Below are 20,487 nucleotides of genomic sequence, written 5' to 3' on the forward strand. Positions count from 1 at the left end.
GAGACAAAGAACACACACACACACACACACACACACACACAGATTGAGACAACTATATTAGAAAAAAGCATTTTCCAATTTCAATAGTAATTATTTAGCAAATAAAGAAGTTAAGGAAAATTTGTGGCGTGGGCTAAGAAAATCAGAAAGCAGACAAATAGCGCCACCGAGTGGTAAACACTTATAACTGCTTCAAAATAAGCTCATAATGTATGACATGAAGGCTGAATGGGCCTTTGACAAAACAGAAACTTTGACAGTGGAGAACACTTAAAGGAGGTCTTAACTTTAATTAAATGAAGAAGTAGTTACATTGAGAGTTAAGAATGTAGGCAACAACTCAGTAATGAAGTGGTTTGTTGGTTTTTATTGTTTATGTAGCAGTGGTTTTTTTATTTTTATTTGAGCAGTTGAAGTTCGTGTGTATATGAATCATCCTTTTCTTTCCCCTTAAACAAAGTCACTGTAGCTGCTGACTGTTGGCATTCAAAGTATAATCCAAAACATTTGACAAAATGCTGGATCAAATAACTCCTTTCTTCAGTATATCCAAATAAGGCATGAGGCAAACATTTCATTCTTTACCCAGTTTAAACCATATACGACTACAAAACGATAAATATAATAAAATAAACTATTTACACCCCACTAGCTTTGCAAACAATCAAAACCAGTATTTACACAGGAACCATAGGCTTTGTGGGCAGCGTTTTCAGCTCCTCATCAGAGCAACAGTTCAGCCCAACAACCATAATCTGCAGCCAAACATGCAAACTTAAACTGAGAATATGAAATCATGTGTTTAAAAATGATCAAATGATAGCTTGTGACTCACCATGATAATGTCCATCATTCAGGTGCAGCAGTGTTATGTGGACATAAAAAAAAACAACTGTATGAAGTCAGACCTATGGTAAATAATCCCTAAACATGAGTATAACAAGTCTTTTTGAAAGCTGAGGTACCCAGAAATGAAAAACCAGTTCAAATGATCTGTGATACAGTACAATTTGTAACTAAGGATGGCTGAAAAACCATTTATCATTAAAAATATTAAACCAACACGGCAATTTATCAAACTGCAAATAAATCTGGTTTTAATCCATTTTAACAATAATTTAGCTGACCCCTGATTTTAAAAAAATATCAGGATTCATATGATATGCTGCAGGGGAGAATCTAAGATTATGAGTTATGGCACCCTGGAAATATGAAGTTAGTGATTCATTAAGTGAAATCTTTCAGATTATGCAGGCAATTATTTTTTATGGCAATACTATTATTCATGTCATCATGTGGAAGGTGTCTGATGTATGGCTTTGTTGTCTTGTGAGAACTCAAAAATGGACAAGAGCACATCATTTTTGCCACTGACACACTAGACTAAAAAAAAGCTTTCAAAATAAACATTTTGCATACCATACATGTAGGCGGGAGTGTACAGCCACTAACAGACATCCCGGCTTATTCAAAATGCTTTCAGTTGCAACGGCATGCAGTCTTCTGCTTATAAACCCGACTCTTTCTGAAGAGAGTGAACAGGGGAAACCAACCTACATAACACTTATGCAGGTTCAAGACACTTGACGCTAAATCCACAGCATTACAAAGCCAGTGATTATGTCCATCCAAAAATGTATATATTTTTTTACCAAATAAATATTAAAAGGGGAAAAAAATGTATTTGTCATGTAACAAAATCACATCAATAAAATGCTTTCTAAATACTGACAGAAACGCATACGGTAACACTGCCCAGCAGAAGTCAGCTGCTCCAGGTAAACAACTTTCAGAAAGTGTCATCTGCAGACTCACACACAAAAGTAACAGATGACATTGTTGAGGATTTAAGAAGCTCAATCTTAATTTTCCCGTCTCTTCAACGGGAAAAGGACAGCTAAAGTTGAGTGACACTCCTTAGAGAACTTGTGAACCTAATTATGAAGGAAAGCTGCAGTGAGTGCACTGTTGTGAAGGATGGAAATAATTGGACTAATTCTACAGAGACCGTCTTATCAAGCTGCTATGAGAACAAAAATCTAGGCCCTTAAGTGGGAAGCCACACTGAGGTTCATAAGGGGGGACAAAACACTGAGCTTAGACCTCTTATTAAAAATGTGCTTCAGTAGAGGAAAGAGGCGTCTCATTGCACAGAAATGTTGGCTTTGTCCATCCTTGTAACTTTAACTAACATCCTGCTTCATATAGCAAAAATAAGCTGCCAAACACCCTGTCCCTTACCATGACAGGGCCGAGTCATTATTAGGTAACAGTACCATCAATGTATATTGTTTTTAAATAGAAAGTGTGCCCATTCAAATATGAAGCTCCCTGCGGTCTAAAATATCCACAACAGCCACCCAAACAGCGATTAGAGCCCTCTGTAAATGAGAACATTTTCACAGTGGAGTAGTATGAGTGTCAGTGTGAATACCTCATGAGGTACCAAACAGTTAAGTGTGCTCACGCATGCATATATCGCTAAAGGATGTTGTATGACGGATTTACAGATGAAGGAGAGAATTTAACCGTCACTGTGACAAGTAAAGGCAACCTTTTCCTTTCTGCAGACTCCATTTCTGTTTGACCACAGGAAAATCAAATGGCACAGCAAGGAGTTGAAATAATAAAAAAAAAAGTCTTTCAGTTTATCAGTTATAGTGACAGTACTGACTACTTCTCTAATCTGCTTGAAAAAACACTTTCCCATGTTAACCTTCACCATTTTATTCTCTCCTTCATCCTTTCAGTTCAGTCTATCTTGTGTTCCTGTTTCCTTTCCGTTCTGTGCTGATGATAAATGGGCTCAGACGTACAACCTTTGTCAAAATCCTCTCCACTTGCAGTATGAAAATCCACATTTCCAGACTCTCTAGCTTTGGCCTTGCGAGCGTCCAGGAAGCTCACGATAAACTCTGAGTTCTGATAGATAAGCATGCCAGACAGAGTCAGCACCGCGCCGGCACAGCTGAGGGCAGACAACTCGCTGCCGAAGAGCAGCTGAGACAACAGCAGGTTTCCCACCACGCTCAGGTTGCCGAGGATGTGCAGAGTGACTGCAGAGGTGAGTGTGATGACGCAGCAGCTGGCCAGGTTGTACATGACTGAGCCCAGGCAGCTGAGCAGGATAAACACCCAGAGGTGGCGGTCGTAATGCAGTGGCGACTCCAGCAAAGCCCAGTTCTCTAGAGCCAGAGCCGCCACGGCCAAGATACAGAAGCTAGGAATGGACATCAGGTAGAGCAGGAACACAGAGTTTATTTTCTCCTCCTGAAGTAAGATGCCTGAGTAAACAGAGAAATACATACAATGGTTACAAACATGAGCGTTCCCTAAGCAAGTATGCAACACTGAGTATGCAACCGCAACACTGAGAGGGAATGAAAATAGTTCATCAAAAGTTAACTGAACACTACAAATGCCCTTTTCATTAAGTTAAACGCCTGAGTAAAAACCTGAGAGACGTTAACAGAACACACTTTACTTATACCAAATGTCTGACCTAAAGGTGATATAACTCATCTGATTCAGCAACTAAAAGACCTGCTTATTAATTCTATTATTATGAGAAAATGGAGCATTTCAGCAGATTGTTTAGATGACAGAAGATACCTTTGTTTTATAATCCAAATAACTATGACAGACTGCCGGTTAACAGGAAAATGGAAGCAAGTTATGCAAAACCCTTGTTTGGAAGTACCTGTTATATCCCTGTGTCTGGACATGTGACAAGAAGAACACGCATAAAACATCATGATATTCTTTTTTGTAAGAGCTCCGCACAAACAAACACTATCTAGCTATCTGTAAATACTGCACAGTGTTGATAGACATAGAGCACCACACCTGTGGGAGTTCTTTATCACTGTCGTCAGAGAAAAGTAAACTTATAAAGGGGAACTGTCATAACACCATGGATGCAAATAACTTGCTGAAGCTAGAGACCGCATTGTCTAGCAAGTTTTGGACCTCAGCTTAATAACTGTAAAAGTAGAAGTAAAATGCAGCAGCTTAGGTCTGCTGAACATGAACACATAAGAGTCATGTGCTGTTTGTCACTGTGCTGCTATGCAGGAGCGTTTGGTGCTTTCAACTGATGACCCTATAGTCACAAGCTTGCCTCTGTAACCGTGACGTGTCCCTCTGCTCCTTCAGGTACTAAGAATGTAGCGGTACATTTTTCTGAGGAAACTGAAGACCTGCTTTAGTGTTACGTAAGACAAAAGGCCTCTATATATTTTTAGAAGCTCATTACTTTTTTTTTTTTCTTTGACAACTACTATGTTGTTGAGACTAATGACGTTAAAGAGCCTAATCCCATGCACACAGGAACCAACCAACTACTTAACTTCATCCTTGAGAGCACAGAACATTAGATAAAGGGGTACATTGGATACATGTTATGAAAGCACTACTCAGGCCACATGACACCAATTAAAAAGACAAGAATCTGTCTCCTTTCCAGGACATGTCTTAATGACATACACATTAACTTCACTAATGTTATTTCTAATTCTAAAAAACTGTTGCAATTAAAAGTCAACATCCTTGTCCCTCTTTTTTCTGTTATTTCTAAACTGTTCAGAGATCAGCATGTCCATGTGTGGGAACCCTGCACACTGTTACTCAAACACAGGTTTTTGTTTATGATATGTTACCTAGGAAACAGCTAAATGTGCCACACACTGTGTGGGTGTGTCACTAGACTGAGGGGTGAATCACTAAAATGTTTCCGGGACTGTAGACTGCTGTGACGTCTCAGGATGAAACTGAAACAACACCGGAAGTCTTTAGTATAACAAACGAAGCAAATAACAGGAGAGTTAACACTCGTGTGACACAGGAAAAGTCTCACTTACTTTGCTGAATGGACTTGACGCCTCTCAACATAGTTGCTGCGAACACAAAGAAGCAGCCGGTTTGATCATACTGGACCTCTCCCATTATGCTGAAGGAGGCTCCCAGGCAGATGGGCATCATGGCTGTGTACTTGATAATGTGATGCTGCTTGCCCAGGATCAGTGTGGAGATGGCCAGAGTAAAGAGTGGGGTGGTCGTGTAGATCATTTGTGCAAATGAAAGCTGGACATAGTTCAGACCCATGTTCCCAAATGCGATACTGGCACAAAATGTCAGACTCAACAGGAACACCTTACATTTTGCGCTGGGGGTCAGCTCCTGCTCTCCGGCCCCTCTGTGTCGGATCACCTGCAGTTTTATCAGCCCGTAATCCACCACGATGGCCGTCAGCATGTGCAGCGCTGACAGCAGAAGAGGGTACCTGAAGTTGTAAACGGCAAATATCCATTTGTTCAGACTGGAGATGGTGGTTCCTGTCACAAGCCAAACAACAACAGCTGACAGCAGATGGAGCATCTCCGCGGGGGGCCTCCTCCTACTGCCTCTGTCTTGCAGGGTCGCCTCGCCTTTAGAGAGGCCATCGGCGCGGATCATGTTCGTATCATTGTCCTCTCTGAAAGAAAAACACATGTTGAGACCGCGCCTCTCATCTCCAATCGCAAAAGCACGATTCAACCAATAAGTTTTGCGAACAAATAACCCGCGACACAACTGTTCCGTCTCCTCTGGAGTGCTGGCTTCTCTTTGTTTAGCACCGCCTCCAAACACGTGTTTCTATTTTGCATGACGGGCTGGTTGTGTAACTTATCCTGCGCAGGCAAAATGACATATGCTGAACTGGGCAGACAGGAGGGCTGCAAAAAACAGTATGCGCCTTCTCCGACAAGACTGAAGGAGGCTGAAGGGATTGGTTACTATCCTTAATGGTGACGATGCACCAAAAAACAAAACAAAAACAAAAAAAAACCCTCACAGTGTTGTCAACATCATTGTGAAACTTCTGTAACTGAATCGTTTAACTATCACACAGCGCATGTTTTTGTTTTTTTCCACGATGGCTTAAAATAGCAGCTTACTTCACGCCTGGGAGATCTTGTGATTCCCCTTCTTCCAGACACCCCCAAAATCATAAGAAAAACCATAACAACTCATAATGTGTTATTTAAAAACAAAGAAAAACACCGTGGTTACAGATTCATTCGTTAAAGTTTGTCATCCCCGCTCAAATGAGAGGAACGTCAGTGGCCTTTGTCTGCCAAAAAAACAAACAAACAAAAACAACAACACAAGGTTATGGTGGTGTAAAAGTAGCTGACCTCTCCTCTGGACTGAGCTGACACCTGTCACCTCTCAACCGAGGCGTCTCTCTCTCTCTCTCTCTCTCTCTCTGTATGCTAACGTTAGCAAGTACGGAGAGTCGCTAACCTTTCGGTTGTTCGCTACAAAAACAAACATTAGCCTGACTTCCGCTCACCTCCGTTGATGTAGTGAACGTCAGGTAGCGCTACACCACAAACCCGACCGGTGACATGGTCCTGTAATGAGATTGTACCTTATTCTTCGACATGTACAGTGACAGCACTGGCGGCAGCGGCAGCGGCAGCGGCGGCATCCCCTCCGTCCGTCCGTCAGTCACCGTGCAGCCAAACCGAGGTGGAGAAGGCGCGTCGGTTTATTTAAAGGGCAATGCTCCTCATTTAGTATTTACAGTCTATTGGTGCAATGTGTTTGTAACTTGGTAACTTCTCTGTGCAGGTCCTGGGCTGCAGGACCCGAGGCTGACATGGCCCTGAGCCGAATATCGAGATTTTTAAACGCAGTTCTTAAAACTAATTTATTCAGTCTGGCTTTTATATAGTGCTTTATATCAATTCAATTTAAAAAAAAAATATTTTCCTCTTATGTATTTATTTTAATATCTTGTTGCTTTTATGTGTCGTATTTTATTGTATTTTATTTTTATAAAAAAAAAAAAAATGTAATTCTTATTGGTGTGCATTCGTCTCTCAATTATTTTATCAATGATTTTATGAGAGATTTTTAAACGCAGTCTTAAAACTAATTTATTCAGTCTGGCTTTTATATAGTGCTTTATATTAATTCAATTTAAAAATATATATATTTTCCTCTTATGTGTTTATTTTAATATCTTGTTGCTTTTATGTGTCGTATTTTACTTTTATACATATATTTTTTTTAATTCTTATTGGTGTGCATTAGTCTCTCAATGATTTTATCAATGATTTTATGAGAGATTTTTAAACGCAGTCTTAAAACTAATTTATTCAGTCTGGCTTTATATCAATTCTCTTTTTTATCCTACTACAATTTTAAATATTTTCCTCTTATGTATTTATTTTAATATCTTGTTGCTTTTATGTGTCGTATTTTATTGTATTTTATTTTCATACATATATTTTTTTTAATTCTTATTGGTGTGCATTAGTCTCTCAATGATTTTATAAACTACTTTTTGTCAATAACTTTTTTGCACTCTTGTTAAGCACTTTGAACTGCAATTTAATTTGTCTGCAAGGTGCTACATAAATAAAGTTTGATTGATTGTTATGAAAAGGATTAATTGCTTGTTCTTGGTAAAGCTTGCCAAATGTTAATGTTATCCCGTAAAGATAAAGTAAATATGATCTTTGTTTGCCTGGAGCTAACAACCAAGCGATTTGTGTTGGTTAAGACAAGGACACCAGCTGAGTTATGCCCAAATGACCAGTATAATAATAATTTATGAAAATGTATGCACTTTTATTTTCATTGCTGAAATTTAACACAGGGGAAAAAATGAATAAATAGAACATAAGGACAGGAACTTTGAGTGCACAGTCAGTGTAAAAATTATATCTCTTAATGTCTACTGGAAAAGAGACCCTGTTTATGAGAATGCAAACCTTGCAGACTAGTAACAAATAGCTAAGGAAGCCTTTTATTTATTGTCCAAAGACATTTTTCTTTTGTCTGGTCTGTTATTTTGGACTAATAATATAACTAACATGCAACCTTAGCTCAGACCAGAGAAGAGAGATGCACTGTAGACCTTCAGTCATTATGACACATGCTGTTTCTCTTTACGTCTTCTGTTTCATCCATCCTTATTAGGTTAAACATTTTTGAACAAAAACATTGGTCTAATAGCAAACAACACAACAGTGACAGCTTTATGTTTTTATTTGAGCTCAAAAATGTCAAATTTCTGAGGTCAGAGGGCACAGAAGGTGAGTTCACATATTTCAGTAAGAGTCAATAAACAATTAGCTATAGGTGAAGAGGCTCTTCACTACACAAATGCTTCAGCACTCTAATACCATGCATAGCTATGTGCTGCCATGGAAAGCTATACGTCTATGCCTCATGTATAATGCATTACCTGTAGGAAAACATTATATTGTGCTTGTTTTGAACAACACCTTATTTGCACCATCAATATTATAAATACTGTATCTTCACTTCATTTTGTTACTTATTCATATTTCCCCCAACATCTCATTAGCTGGTAAACATTCTTAACACCTTCAAGATTTATTCACACAGAGTTTAAGTAGTGACCAAAATGCAATCTTCAAGTTATGTGAAACAATGACTCTGAATAGTGACAATGAATAGTGTTCCTATTTCTATTATTTTCTTGCTATATACAGGCAGAAACCCACCATCCAATGCTTTTTACATTACACAGGAAGCTGAAATCTATAAATAAATAGGATAATACTGGTTATAGAATGTACATTCACTACTCATTTACATCAGTGCCTGCTTGCACTAAATAAAACCTTAGCATACATCTGTATTAGTAGTTTTCTGATTGATGTGCATAAAACAGACGTCATCACATAACAATCATTCATCTAATGAAGTACTGTGAATAGAATACACTGTTTTCGCTGCATAAAACACCTGACTTGGGACACGTTTCTTATCTAGTGACCATGCAGTTGTGTTATTGCTTACATGTCCAAATAATTCCAGTTTCAAATGAGGAACCCGCCCACATTCCCACCGTCTCAATAAGGGGAGAAAACAAGTCTGTTTCAACTTACCAAGACAATGAACCTTATATTTTAATTATAGTTTAGACAAAATAATCTTTATGTACACATGCAAGTACCCTTGGAGAAAAAGGTCTGTGGGATTTCTTCACAACATGTTTCTGATAGAGGGTTTACAAGGGACTTACTACATCATTACATAATTAAGGCTAAAATTACCATTGAGCACCAAAACAAATCCCCCTGATTTAGCAGATTTACTCTTCAGAGAGACTTCAGTCTTAAGAGATTGAAAGGGTTATTTCAGTTATTTAGGCCTGCACTCAAATAAAAGTGAAGTTTTTTTAGAGAGACATAAAAAGAGAGGAGTTCAGTGTACGTTAAGATATCCTGACTTTTAGTCCTAAGTATGTTTTAAGCTCCAAACCTGCTGGATCCTACATTTCCCAGAATGCAACTCTTCACTTAGACCCTCCCAGTTTGGCAAGCTGTACAAGTTTAAAAACTGGACATAACACTTCAAGTTTCAGTTTTTTAAACATAATTTAAACAAGTAGTATAGCAAACATCATCAATAATCAGAGGGATCAGGAGATGGATTTATGTGTGAAAAGTATTCTAGTACACAAGAATGTTTTGTCCTGCTATGGTCCTTTAAAAGCCGGTGTCTGTGTTGGAGCCCAGCATGAGGAACATGTTTTTCCAGCTTTGAGGAGAACAAGACATTCAGTTGTACCAAAACAAATGCAGCACTCCTTACCCCGAAGTTTAACACACACCCTTTGAATAAAGTATGTTTCAGAGAAGAAGTAAAGCATATTTACAGTATTTCAGCCCCGAGGACACACTTAGACACACATGAGCACTTTATGTACTCTGCAATGTAAGTTCCCTGCAGTGCTGAGTAAGTGATTACACAGCACACATGAACCGAGGCGCCATGCCTTCAGCAAACACATGTTAAAACGGAGCAGGAGAGAGGAGATCAGTAGGTGGACGCAGGACCTTGTTTTGTGCTTTAAATTCAGTTACACACTCACACACACCCATACACACACACACACACACACGCACACACACACACACACACATCCATATCCCAAAATAGTCCTTATAACTCACAGAGCATCCTTAAATGAGGAGGAACCTCCAGTCTGAGGACACATTGTGAAGGGAAGTTAAGTCCTAGAAGATCTGAGGACATTGGCTCCAGTCCTGTCTGTCTTTGGTCTCCCAATAGCCGCCTCTGTACATGTAGGTGCTTTCTCTTGTTGTTTCATCTGTCCTCTTCTCAAACCACAGTGGATTGTAACCCTCGAGGTCTTGCCCTAAATGTACACAATCATAGTTGTTGGACTTCTCATAAAAAAAAAACAACTCTGTAAGATCTGTTTTAATTCACAAATGTAATCTACTTCGAATTATAATTTACTTCTGACGGTCTAAAAAAACTATTCCTCCCTAAATATTAAATAATCTAAAATCTTTACATTAACAAATGCTGTTCTTCAAACATTGAAATGCAGGACACATGATGTCTCCTGCTTCAATGATGGACCATTCTCAGTTTATGTTTACTGTATGGTTGAAGTTTAATAATAAACTTCTGTTAGTTCCATGCTTAAACAGTTTAAGTCATGGTTTATATTCTCTTGGTGAACTAATTTTAAGCAGAGCCAAGTGAAACTTTTAGTGCCTTCTAGTGTCAAATGTGAAATTACAATAAAAAAACATGTCACTGACTGGTTTGGGACTTTAAGCCCTTTTTTTCCTGATACATTTCCTTGCTCTCACCTTCCTCCAGTGCCTGTGTAGCTTGCGCCTCCCTTCTTTTCCTCTCCAGCCTCTGGGACTCCTCCAGTCGTTGCTTCTGGGAGTTTGCCTCTTCCCACAGACCTGCCTCCATCAGACGCTGGTCTGGCCGCAGACGACTGTCAGTGGGCGCAACGCCCTCTTCTGGCTCATTGAGTGTCAGGGCTAAGGAGGAGAAAAAGTGCATGTTCTCTGCATTGTCTCTGGAGAATAAAGGATGGAAGAGAAAACACATTAGGACAATCTGAGGACAGCCCATAAAGTTGAGGTAGGAATGTGTTAGAAAAGATGAGCATACGGGAGGGGATATTTCTTCCACAGCAGTTTGGGCTGACGAGTCTGATAAACTGTTTTTTGTTTGCCTTCAGAGCCTCCGCATCCCTGGCTGCTGTCCACTATTTTGGCACTCTCCATCTTGTCGTCCCAGGTCCCTGACAGGATGTAGCTGGCTGTGCCTTCTCTGTTCTCTATCACTCCTGTCACCTGGAGACACCCCGAGAAGATGACACACAAGAAGAGCTTCGTTACATACAAATTCTGACAGAAAAGCAGAGACATATTCACTGCTGACTTGTTTTTTACTGAATCGTAAAACACCCAGATTCGGACAGATGTCTTAGTAAATGCTGATGCAAATAAACATACATTTTCAGGCGAGAGACACTGTATCAAAGTTTTCTACACTGACAGTAGAAGATGCAGCATATGTCAAACATTCTGAGGACAAATATCGGGGAAAGAGCAGAACATACTGTAGACACAGTTTAGTGTGAAACAACTGAAACCAAAAAGAAAAGATACAACAGACTCACTTTACGAGGAACTTCTCTGGAGAAGTAGCTGTATGGGGAGAATTTGAGATGGCAGGTGTCCTTGGTTCTGGTGTTTACAATGTCAATGTCCCCAGACTACAGAAACAAAACATAAGAAGAAGAAGAAGAAGAAGAATGAAAACAGATGTGAATTAAAGAGCATAATGACCCATGTTCCTTTCTTCCGTTATGATACAGTCACAAGCACACAATTATATCATAGATACAAAGCACATTTCATAACAATTCTGACAATTTTGTTTTTTGAAGTGTAATTTAATTTTTGGTGATAATTTCTTTGGAGTGAAATGTTTCTAGTTTTTAATTTGACCTTAAAAAGTTTTATTATCACATTTAGAAATCCATAAAAAAAGCACACGCTCACAGAAAAAGCCAGACAGGTTGTGTTTTTGACAGTAAAAGTAAGAAGTTAAGAAGTTAAGGCTTGAGAGGGGCACACCTGATCAATCCAAAGTTTTCCCACAATAATGTTATGAACAGTCGAAGTCACTTTGCTCCACACATAGTGGTTTCCGCTTGAGTGGAACTGAAGGTGAATGTTTCCTGCATAGAAGAGAAGAAGGACTCATAAGACATTCAAATGGTGCGACATAATTTATGTTATAATGACGCCAATGTGATTACGATTCATTATCTAACAAATATTTTGTATGACCATGACATATCTCACTTGTAGTGGTGTACATTACACATTTACAAAGGGGTTAGACTTGGTTCTTACCAAAAGGCACGACAGATATATATTTCCCACGAAACTTGCTATCAATAGTGATGTGCTGCCACAAGGTCCATCCTCGCTGTGATGTCACATGGTGGGCAGCAGCGGGTGGGTGATGACTGACCTTTAGGATGGTGTCAGAGGTTACAGACTCATCAAACTGTATTTATATTTTTTGTAATCTACAGAACAAACTAATCTTAGAACAAGTTCAACCACAAGCCTCTGTGTGTGCTTCACACATTTGTAAGGATTTTCATATGTGTTCGTCTCACCTGCTCACAGATGGAGCGATAACCGTACTCCTCCAGTCTGTCCAGCTCGTACGTCTCTCCAAGCAGAGGGTTGAAGGGTTTGGCTGTGCGATGGACTGTGGTGGAGTAGGAGGAGACCGAAAAAGCGGCTACCAGGCACATCTGCTCCAGAGAGGAGTCACAGCGTGCTGCTCGGTCCAGAAGCTCGCTGTACTCCAGATCCTCAGTCAGTCGCTGCAGCATGGACAGCGGCTCGTTGAAGTTTACCTGCAATCCCAGAGAGTGTGGTGAAGATAGTTTGACATTTAGAAGAACCATTTTTTTTTTCCCACTTAAAAAGCCAATTCCAGCACATTTTTACTGCATGTTTTTAATTTACAGGCATGGGTATCTTGGACAGATCTTTGCCAATGCAGTTCTTCATGATGCTCCACAGGTTGAGGGAGTAGTTTGGTTTGTCAGGAATACGACTGCGTCTTGTTCTTCGTAGCTGCATGTGCATTGTGCCTGAGGTATCCTGAAAAAATAACACAAAACACAAAGTCATTGTAAAGCCGAAGACAAAGATGAAAAGTCCAGATGGTTGCGAGCAATTACAGTTGGGACTAACATTTTCATTGTGAGTCCAGTCATTGGACACTCCTCCGCTCATCATACTCTGAATACTACCTGAGCGCCTGTGGAAGAAAAGCATAGCTTAAATAAAGTTCAAAGTAACTGTGCTTGTGGATTTTTGTATAGAAATAATGTCTCACTTATGCTGTATTTCACCACTAGTAGTAACAGTTATGAATGCAGGGGAGTCCTCCATGGCATCAAAGAACTCGGCCTCGTCATTCTCATCACTTGCATCCCCCTCCTGAGACCGCTCCACACCTAAGGCAACAAACAGGGGACAAAGAGATGGATTTAGCTGAGTGTCTTCAATCATGCTAAAACCTTAAAAAACTGAATAAAAAAAAAAACAATTGAAATATATGAAATGTAGGTCCAAAAAGTGTACAAGAATATGAGAATAGTTTCACACAACTGCTAAAAAATGAGCAACAGTGGTCACAAGAAGACCCTCACAAACAGTAATTGGAAGATTTTTAAAATATATTTGCATCATTTGCTATTAATTTTTATTAGCTTCTGATTTATGACAATCTTAGCTGAAAAACAAACTAGACTGACATTGTAGGGGACATGTTTGGTTAAGTTTTTCTGTCTTAGCAACACTGCTGCAGGCCAGAGGAGGGCCATCTAAGGAGACAGAGAGCCTGTTTTCAAGTAATATCAACATGCTCCCTGACTGATAAGAACAAACATGGACATTTTTTAACACAGCTGTGAGCATACACAAGATCTGATTATAGAGGTGGAATAGAAGCGGTCTGGGACCCTATATGCGCACATTCTTTTAAAAGTACATGAATGTGTCCTTTGCCCTGCTGAAGTGACTTGCCTGTCATTCCTGCCTGATTAATCACTTCTCTGCTGTGTGTGGTGAAACGTTTCTGGTTGTATTATTTATTTTGTTGTTCAGGACATTTGTAAACTTAGTTATTGCATACAAGTGGGGTATGCATGACAATTCAAGATCAATTACAACCTGTATTGAGGTATTCGATAAAATGTATTTTATTTTTAAACACTGGATCACACCATACATGACAAGGCAAATCACCCAGTACCAAGGTAAATACCAGAAGTAAACAGGGGCAGACAGGTTGGTGAGTCTTACCTGTGTACGAAGAGGGATTCTCCCTCCAAGCTCTCTCTAAGCTGTTGTGCTGCTTGGCTAACTGTTCGATGGTCTCCTCCAGATGGTGGCGCTGTTCTCTCTCATACTGCAGGGCCTTCTGCCACCTCCGGCTGTTAGAGTCCGCTACATCCAGAAAGTCACGACAAGCCTGAGATGTGAACACAACACACATTAGAATGCTGCACGCAGAATCCTCAAGCTGTGATCCCTCATTAGAAGAGACTTCTGCAGCTGATTGGTTTCTTGTTTACAGGGGAACTCACATTGATCATAGCATTGGAGGTGATGCGGAAAAGAGTGGCTCGCTCATTAACAGATTTCACTCTGTCCGTGCTGTCAGCGGATCCACGCAGGTCCTCAAGTTCACTGAGGGAGCGCTGGAGGGCGGCGCCGTGCTTTCCTATCAGCTCATTGCAGGTGCTCAGGTCATCTAGCTTGCTGGCCAGACTCTTGAGCACTCCTTGGGTTAGGGCTCGATCTTCCTGAGGTTCAGGGCCTTCATCTCCTGAGTCATCTTCACGCAGGAAGAAGGAAATAAAGTGCAGAGATTACATTAACTGACTCAAGATGCTGGAGTGTTATAAGAGGTTTTTATGTCTTTTGTTTTATGGAGTTTAATTATATACTGTTGTATACACAACATGGGAATTAACCGCTTCCTCAGACACATTGACAAACATTTAGAATAATCCTAATTTAGACTTTGACAAATTTAAAGAGTGTTTGTGGTGAACGGATGGAGGGAGATAATAACACTTCACACCCCTGATTCCCCACATCCCTTCCTCTACACCATCGGAAAAGCTGTGAATGAAAACCGTTACCCTGGAAACGTAGGCCCGTGCAATCAGGAGGCGAGGCTATTTTTAGAAAGGAGAAAAGGGAGAAAAAAGGATGACGCAGTACCCTGTTCCCTCCTCTCTTTTCCCTGTCTACCCCTTGTTGGCAGCTGAGCCTTCCGTCTCTCTGATCTTTTTGTAAAGAGAGTAGGGAGACTGGACTGATTGAAACATAAAGCAGAAAACACACAAAATGATGACATTAATTTAAAAAAAATGTAAATGATTATTCTGTGGCATCATTCATTCTATACAAGCTACTTTTGTATCTTAAAATTTAGAAAAAAGGTTTAAAGTTAGAGAATATTGTTCTCTATTTATTTGTCCCGATTGTTTTTGAAGCCAAATAAGTATAATGAAGGAAACTTTAAATCAAACATGCATCTTCAGTAAACCTCCACCATGATATACAATTGAATATTTACATTTTATGTGCCTTGTTAAACACAATTTTTCACATAATTCATTCTAATTTATCCACAACTAAAGTAATTGAATTTTTTCCTTTTTCATATTCACATAATTTGTTTTCAATCATGGACCTGTTCACGTTTCTGTGGGTTGGAAAGCAAATTGTACCCTGTTAAAGTCTCTCTCTGGCATTAGTCATAAAAAAAGACCACCTTGAAAGCCTGACTGTCATCAGTACAACATTTTGATAACAGCTGGTTTCAGTCGACACGGTTAAAGATGTCAACACAAATAATCCAGCTTTAAAATGCCGACGACTGCCTCCATCATTTGAAATTTGCTTTTCTGGGTCAAAACATTTTTTCCTCCCTAGGAGAAACAAATTGCGTGTGTAATCCAGAAAACTCCAGAGCATGTTTGTTGAATCTAGGCCAGAGTCTGCATCGCCTGCGAGTCCCAAAGAAGGCAGACATACTACTACAGTGGTTTAAAGGGGAGGAGGAATCCAAACAATCAGATCAAACTGAATTATTAAAGTCCCAAGTGGAGAAGATTAAAAATGAGAGGATACAAAAATCCTTCAGGCATGTATAATGATTCCATGACCCAAATACAGGAGAGAGAAAGTCATGTTTTTTTTCACTTAAGTTGTTAAAAAGGTGTATTTTAAACTGAATCCAGCTGCTATAACCTGTTTATATAACAGGGCTCTAGGATACACACCCATGTAATAACAACAATCATACTTGTCTGGTTTGTATACCAATGGGGTATTTTTTTGTGCAGGACACTGGAGAGTCTGGGATAAATTGGTGACTCATCAGTGATTCATGAAAACACACCCACAAGTGATGATGGAGGAACTAATATGGACACAGTGTGGGAAGCGATAATCACAGTTAAAAAGCAATTGCACCGCAATACAAGTGAAACAAATAAATCCTGACTGATAAGATCTATATCAAAGCTTGCTGAAGCACACCCTAAGCTTCACTAGTTCTTCCTTTTAAACACATACATTCAAATTGCTCCTTGGGTTTCAATAGTTGTCAAAGAGGTTTACATTTGTTTCCTCAGCAAATCAAAAATCAAAACGAAAGTGATGATGATGATGGTGGTGTTGTTATAAAAACCTGATAACTACTGCAACATCCACCTAATTACTTCTGATCTAATCTACTTTAAGTCAATTAATTTGCCCTTCTGTTATTGCCACTAAGCCCATAACCAAAAGGCTCATGCAATAATATTCCGTAATCACATCACACACTTCATCCAAACACACAAGGGGTTTAGGTCTGCGCTCCCACATGCATTAAAGTACAGAAGTTAATCTGTTTTACAACTGTGAGAAACAGACAATATAACCAACGTTAGAAAAAGATATTAGATGAGGCAATATAGACAGCCATGCTTGTTTTGACATCTATTATATGAATGAGAAACAATGAGGAAAAAATGCACAGCTCAGTAACACAATGTCTTAGCTCAGAGTAACTTCAGACAGAAAGTCAGGCTGTTTTAAAATCTTCTTAAGGGGCTCAGCTCATCAAATCCTGTTTAGTGTTTCAGGCTGTAATCACAACCAGTAATCACATAGTGTTGTTGTTATACATGGTAGACAGAGCACAAGCGCCTCACATATCCGCCATGGTCTCCACATGCTTATGTTGTCCGAGTAAAACATTGATTTATGTGTTGCAGGTGCAAAGCCTTTATTCAGCAGCAAAGGATGTTTGAAGCCACACACCTCTTAGGAGTGATTTTTTTTTTTAGAAGCTGTAATTACAATAATTATCTCGAAGAACAAAGTAGGCTATAAACAATCTGAAACAAACAGGGCATGAATAGCATATTTGATTTGTGCAAGTGTTAGTCCTGAGAGAAATCCAATCAGTGAATTAACACAGACATTTTTACTAAATACAGCTACACTTACTGAGCTATATAAACAAACACCTTACAACAATTACAAACACACACATGCATGCAGGCAGCCATGAAAGCACACACCGCCCTTACTCTGATCTTAATTCAGTAAAAAAAAAACAGATTACTTACAAGGTGACACTCATTGAAAAAGGCTGCACCCGTGACTCCCTATTATCCAGAGTATATGGTGAAAAATGTTTTCAATGAAGACCCTCACACCCTCTCTTTCTTTACTCCTCCTGCTACAAGAACAGGAGGAGGAGCCTAGAGGAAGGTCATTTCATTCAGCTCTCACTGTCGTCATACTGAAGGAGACGGGGAGGGAGAAAGGAGACAGAGTGGGAGGGATGTGGGAGCTGTTTGTGTGCCTGTGCATATTTGTGCAGGAGAGAGAGGGAGGGCAAGAGAATAAGAGACCGAGAGAGAGAAAATGCAGTGCTTCTGTTTTTAACCCCTTTAAACATCACCATGGCAGGACAGATTCAATTATCTAATAGACTAAGATTGTAATGTACAATTAGAATTTGATAAAATCTCGAGGAAGAAAGGTCATTTCAAGATTACAGCTGAAAGAACAAGTAATTTATTACATTCTTACAGAAATCACTCACTTGCCCAACCATTTGCTCAACATGTTGAACAATGCTGCCCTCTTGTGGCTTGTTGTTTACATGACAATAAAGGAACCACATTAATAAATGCATTCATCTAAGTGGGTCTTGGTTGCACAAGGCTTCATCTAGGTTGCAGCTAAAATAAGTTCACCTGAATCGGACTCTCAGGTGAACCATGTTGTTTCTTTAAAGCATATATTTGGGACACAAGTTGTGCTAAACACTAAACAAATTTAAACCAAAAACATTGAGCAAAATACCTGATACATAAAAAAACATTTTGAACATTCAATCTCCAACATTAGGTCTAAAACATATGGGTCAAGCAGGAAATGATAAGGCTATCTTACCCGAGTGATGCATCAATAAATTGGCATTGGCTTTGGCTTGCTGCAGGGCTGACACCCATTGCTGACACTCTCCCTCAGAGGTGGCCTTCAGGTGATAGTTTCTTCCTCCGCTTGTCAACACCAAGTGGCAAGTGTCACCCACCTCGATGTGTGCTGTTGCGACAGGAATTGTGCCCCGGCAGGTGTAAGCCATCTCCGCCTGAGTCCTGTGGGACCCAGACAAAACAGATGGCAAAAAAAGATGAGGCTAATAATGGCAAGTGGCAGCAGATACTCTGAGAGCTTTCTATGCTTATGTTGTTACAAAATGGAGCAGATGTGTTTTAAATTTTTCAGGGAAGTTCAAAAATAGCAACTCAGTGTGTCTGTTAAAGCATTGAGCCTCGGGAATGCAGTCTTTCAAACTGGAATTTTAAACCTATAGCCTACAACTCATTAAGACACAGAGCTACACAAAAAGTCCACTGTTGTGCAATGCATAGTGTCACATTATAATGGCCCATGTTGTATGGATTTTACATATCAGTGCACTGAAAGCTATATTTAGAAGGTTGTAATGCAATCCCTCATGGTGTAACATACACAACTTAGAGGAGAGGAAAAACATTTCACCACTGTATTACAATTCTGTTCAGTATGTCTAAGCCTTAATATTTACAGTATATGGTTTAAACCTAGTCTTCATTGTAATAAAGGTCAGGCCTACTGTTTTATAATTATATTGTGGGGCTATATAAGCTACTTACTAATGACTAGGGGATTTTTTTTTTATCTCACCAATTTCTTTCCATCATTTGTTTTTGTTTTATATATGTTCTACAAAATGTGTAATTTCTTCACAAAACGATTTTTACAAGCTTAAACAACCCAATTGTTACATTGTTTAGTATAAAATATATATATTTTTTAAAATGTAGCGTTACCTAAGTGGACTGTAAAAGTAACAAACATTATTTCTAGTCAAAAGTAATAACTTATATCGTCATTTCCATCCGTGTTAGCGATGACTCAGGTAGTTGTTTTGTGTGTGTGTGTGTGTGTGTGTGTGTGTGTGTGTGCAAAACTGGCATCATTCAGGGCACTCCCTCTGCTTTCACATACAGCAAAAAGTTTCATTTCCCAGTATTATAACGGGGAAATACAAAAACACCCTGACGGTAACCTGTACCTCTAACACATGTAACCATTAGGCTGTATAAAGTTTTCATTTTAACAGAACCTGACCTGTCGAAGTTACAGAACCAAACCACTGGTCGCAGTAACCCTTCGTTACTGTTACCTGTAATAGGACAGCAGGCCGTTACTGAGCACGAACCACCGGCGCTGGTAGCCTTTCAGGTAGTTGGTCCATTTAAAGAGCCAGCCTTTGTAGGTATCTGCACCAGGCAGGAGGAGCCCCGGGAGAGTCGGGGAGGGCAAACTCTTCACCAGCTCGTTCATTTCCTCCTCCCGGGCCGGTAACGTTACTCCGGAGGGATGGACGGCGGGTCCTCTGGAGTTCAGCCTTCAAACAGCTGTACCGTCACCGTCACCGTCACCGTGAGCCTTAGCTTGCTGCGTGAGTGATCCAGCTGCACTGCACTGTCTCCCCTCCGCCAAAGCTACTGTTAGCTTGCAGCTGTATGCAGAAGCTTTGTCAGTGTCCAACTTAACCCCAGAGCTGTAAAATAAATAAATAAATAAAAATATCTGGATTGATAAATATTTTAGCGAGGATGAGCTTCTTGACAACGACTTTATTTCATTGAACTACACCACGGATGAGCCTGCACTTGGACTGCGTGTTCATAATAAAGCCTGTGGATGCAAGAGAGAGAGAGAGAGAGAGAGAGAGAGAGAGAGAGAGAGAGAGAGCGAGGGGGGATCATGATGACGTCCTTATCACAGGATTGTAGCATATGGGTGCAGGTCTGTGTATGTGTGTGTGTGTTTGTATGTGTCACATGGCATTTACTGAGATTTTCTTCATCACTGCAAGAGTGAGCTGGGACCAATAATAAGCCATTACATAAACGGTATGAACTCAAGGTAAAAACAAAACGAATACCGGAAATAACAGGTTGAATTATTAAAGGACTAACACATGTGGGGGGGGGGGGGGGTTAAATGGTTAAATGTC

General features: G+C 39.7%; 2 protein-coding genes across 3 annotated transcripts; both read right to left on the reverse strand.

Annotated features, from left to right (window-relative positions):
• Positions 1-265: 265 nt before the first annotated feature.
• slc35e4 (solute carrier family 35 member E4) lies at positions 266-6,561 on the reverse strand. Of its 2 annotated transcripts, none has more exons than XM_020629900.3 (3): positions 6,413-6,561; positions 4,860-5,473; positions 266-3,284 (listed from the first exon to the last, which is right to left on the reverse strand). In XM_020629900.3, the coding sequence occupies exons 2-3, from the start codon at positions 5,452-5,454 to the stop codon at positions 2,752-2,754; spliced, it is 1,128 nt and encodes a 375-aa protein (XP_020485556.1). In that variant the 5' UTR covers positions 5,455-5,473; positions 6,413-6,561; the 3' UTR covers positions 266-2,751. The 2 variants fall into 2 exon arrangements, with proteins under 2 accessions (XP_020485556.1, XP_020485557.1); XM_020629901.3 differs by having other exon boundaries at positions 6,335-6,496.
• Positions 6,562-8,022: 1,461 nt separating this feature from the next.
• osbp2a (oxysterol binding protein 2a) lies at positions 8,023-20,176 on the reverse strand. Its single transcript, XM_020629929.3, has 14 exons — positions 19,648-20,176; positions 18,369-18,574; positions 14,486-14,736; positions 14,202-14,370; positions 13,231-13,351; positions 13,086-13,152; positions 12,855-12,992; positions 12,497-12,742; positions 12,225-12,345; positions 11,943-12,046; positions 11,483-11,578; positions 10,969-11,153; positions 10,653-10,873; positions 8,023-10,186 (listed from the first exon to the last, which is right to left on the reverse strand). Exons 1-14 carry the CDS (start codon positions 19,806-19,808, stop codon positions 10,044-10,046), a joined length of 2,229 nt encoding a protein of 742 aa, XP_020485585.1. The 5' UTR covers positions 19,809-20,176; the 3' UTR covers positions 8,023-10,043.
• Positions 20,177-20,487: the final 311 nt, after the last annotated feature.

Source organism: Labrus bergylta, chromosome 17 (genome assembly GCF_963930695.1).
Source record: "Labrus bergylta chromosome 17, fLabBer1.1, whole genome shotgun sequence".
NCBI classification, from domain to species: Eukaryota; Metazoa; Chordata; class Actinopteri; order Labriformes; family Labridae; genus Labrus; species Labrus bergylta.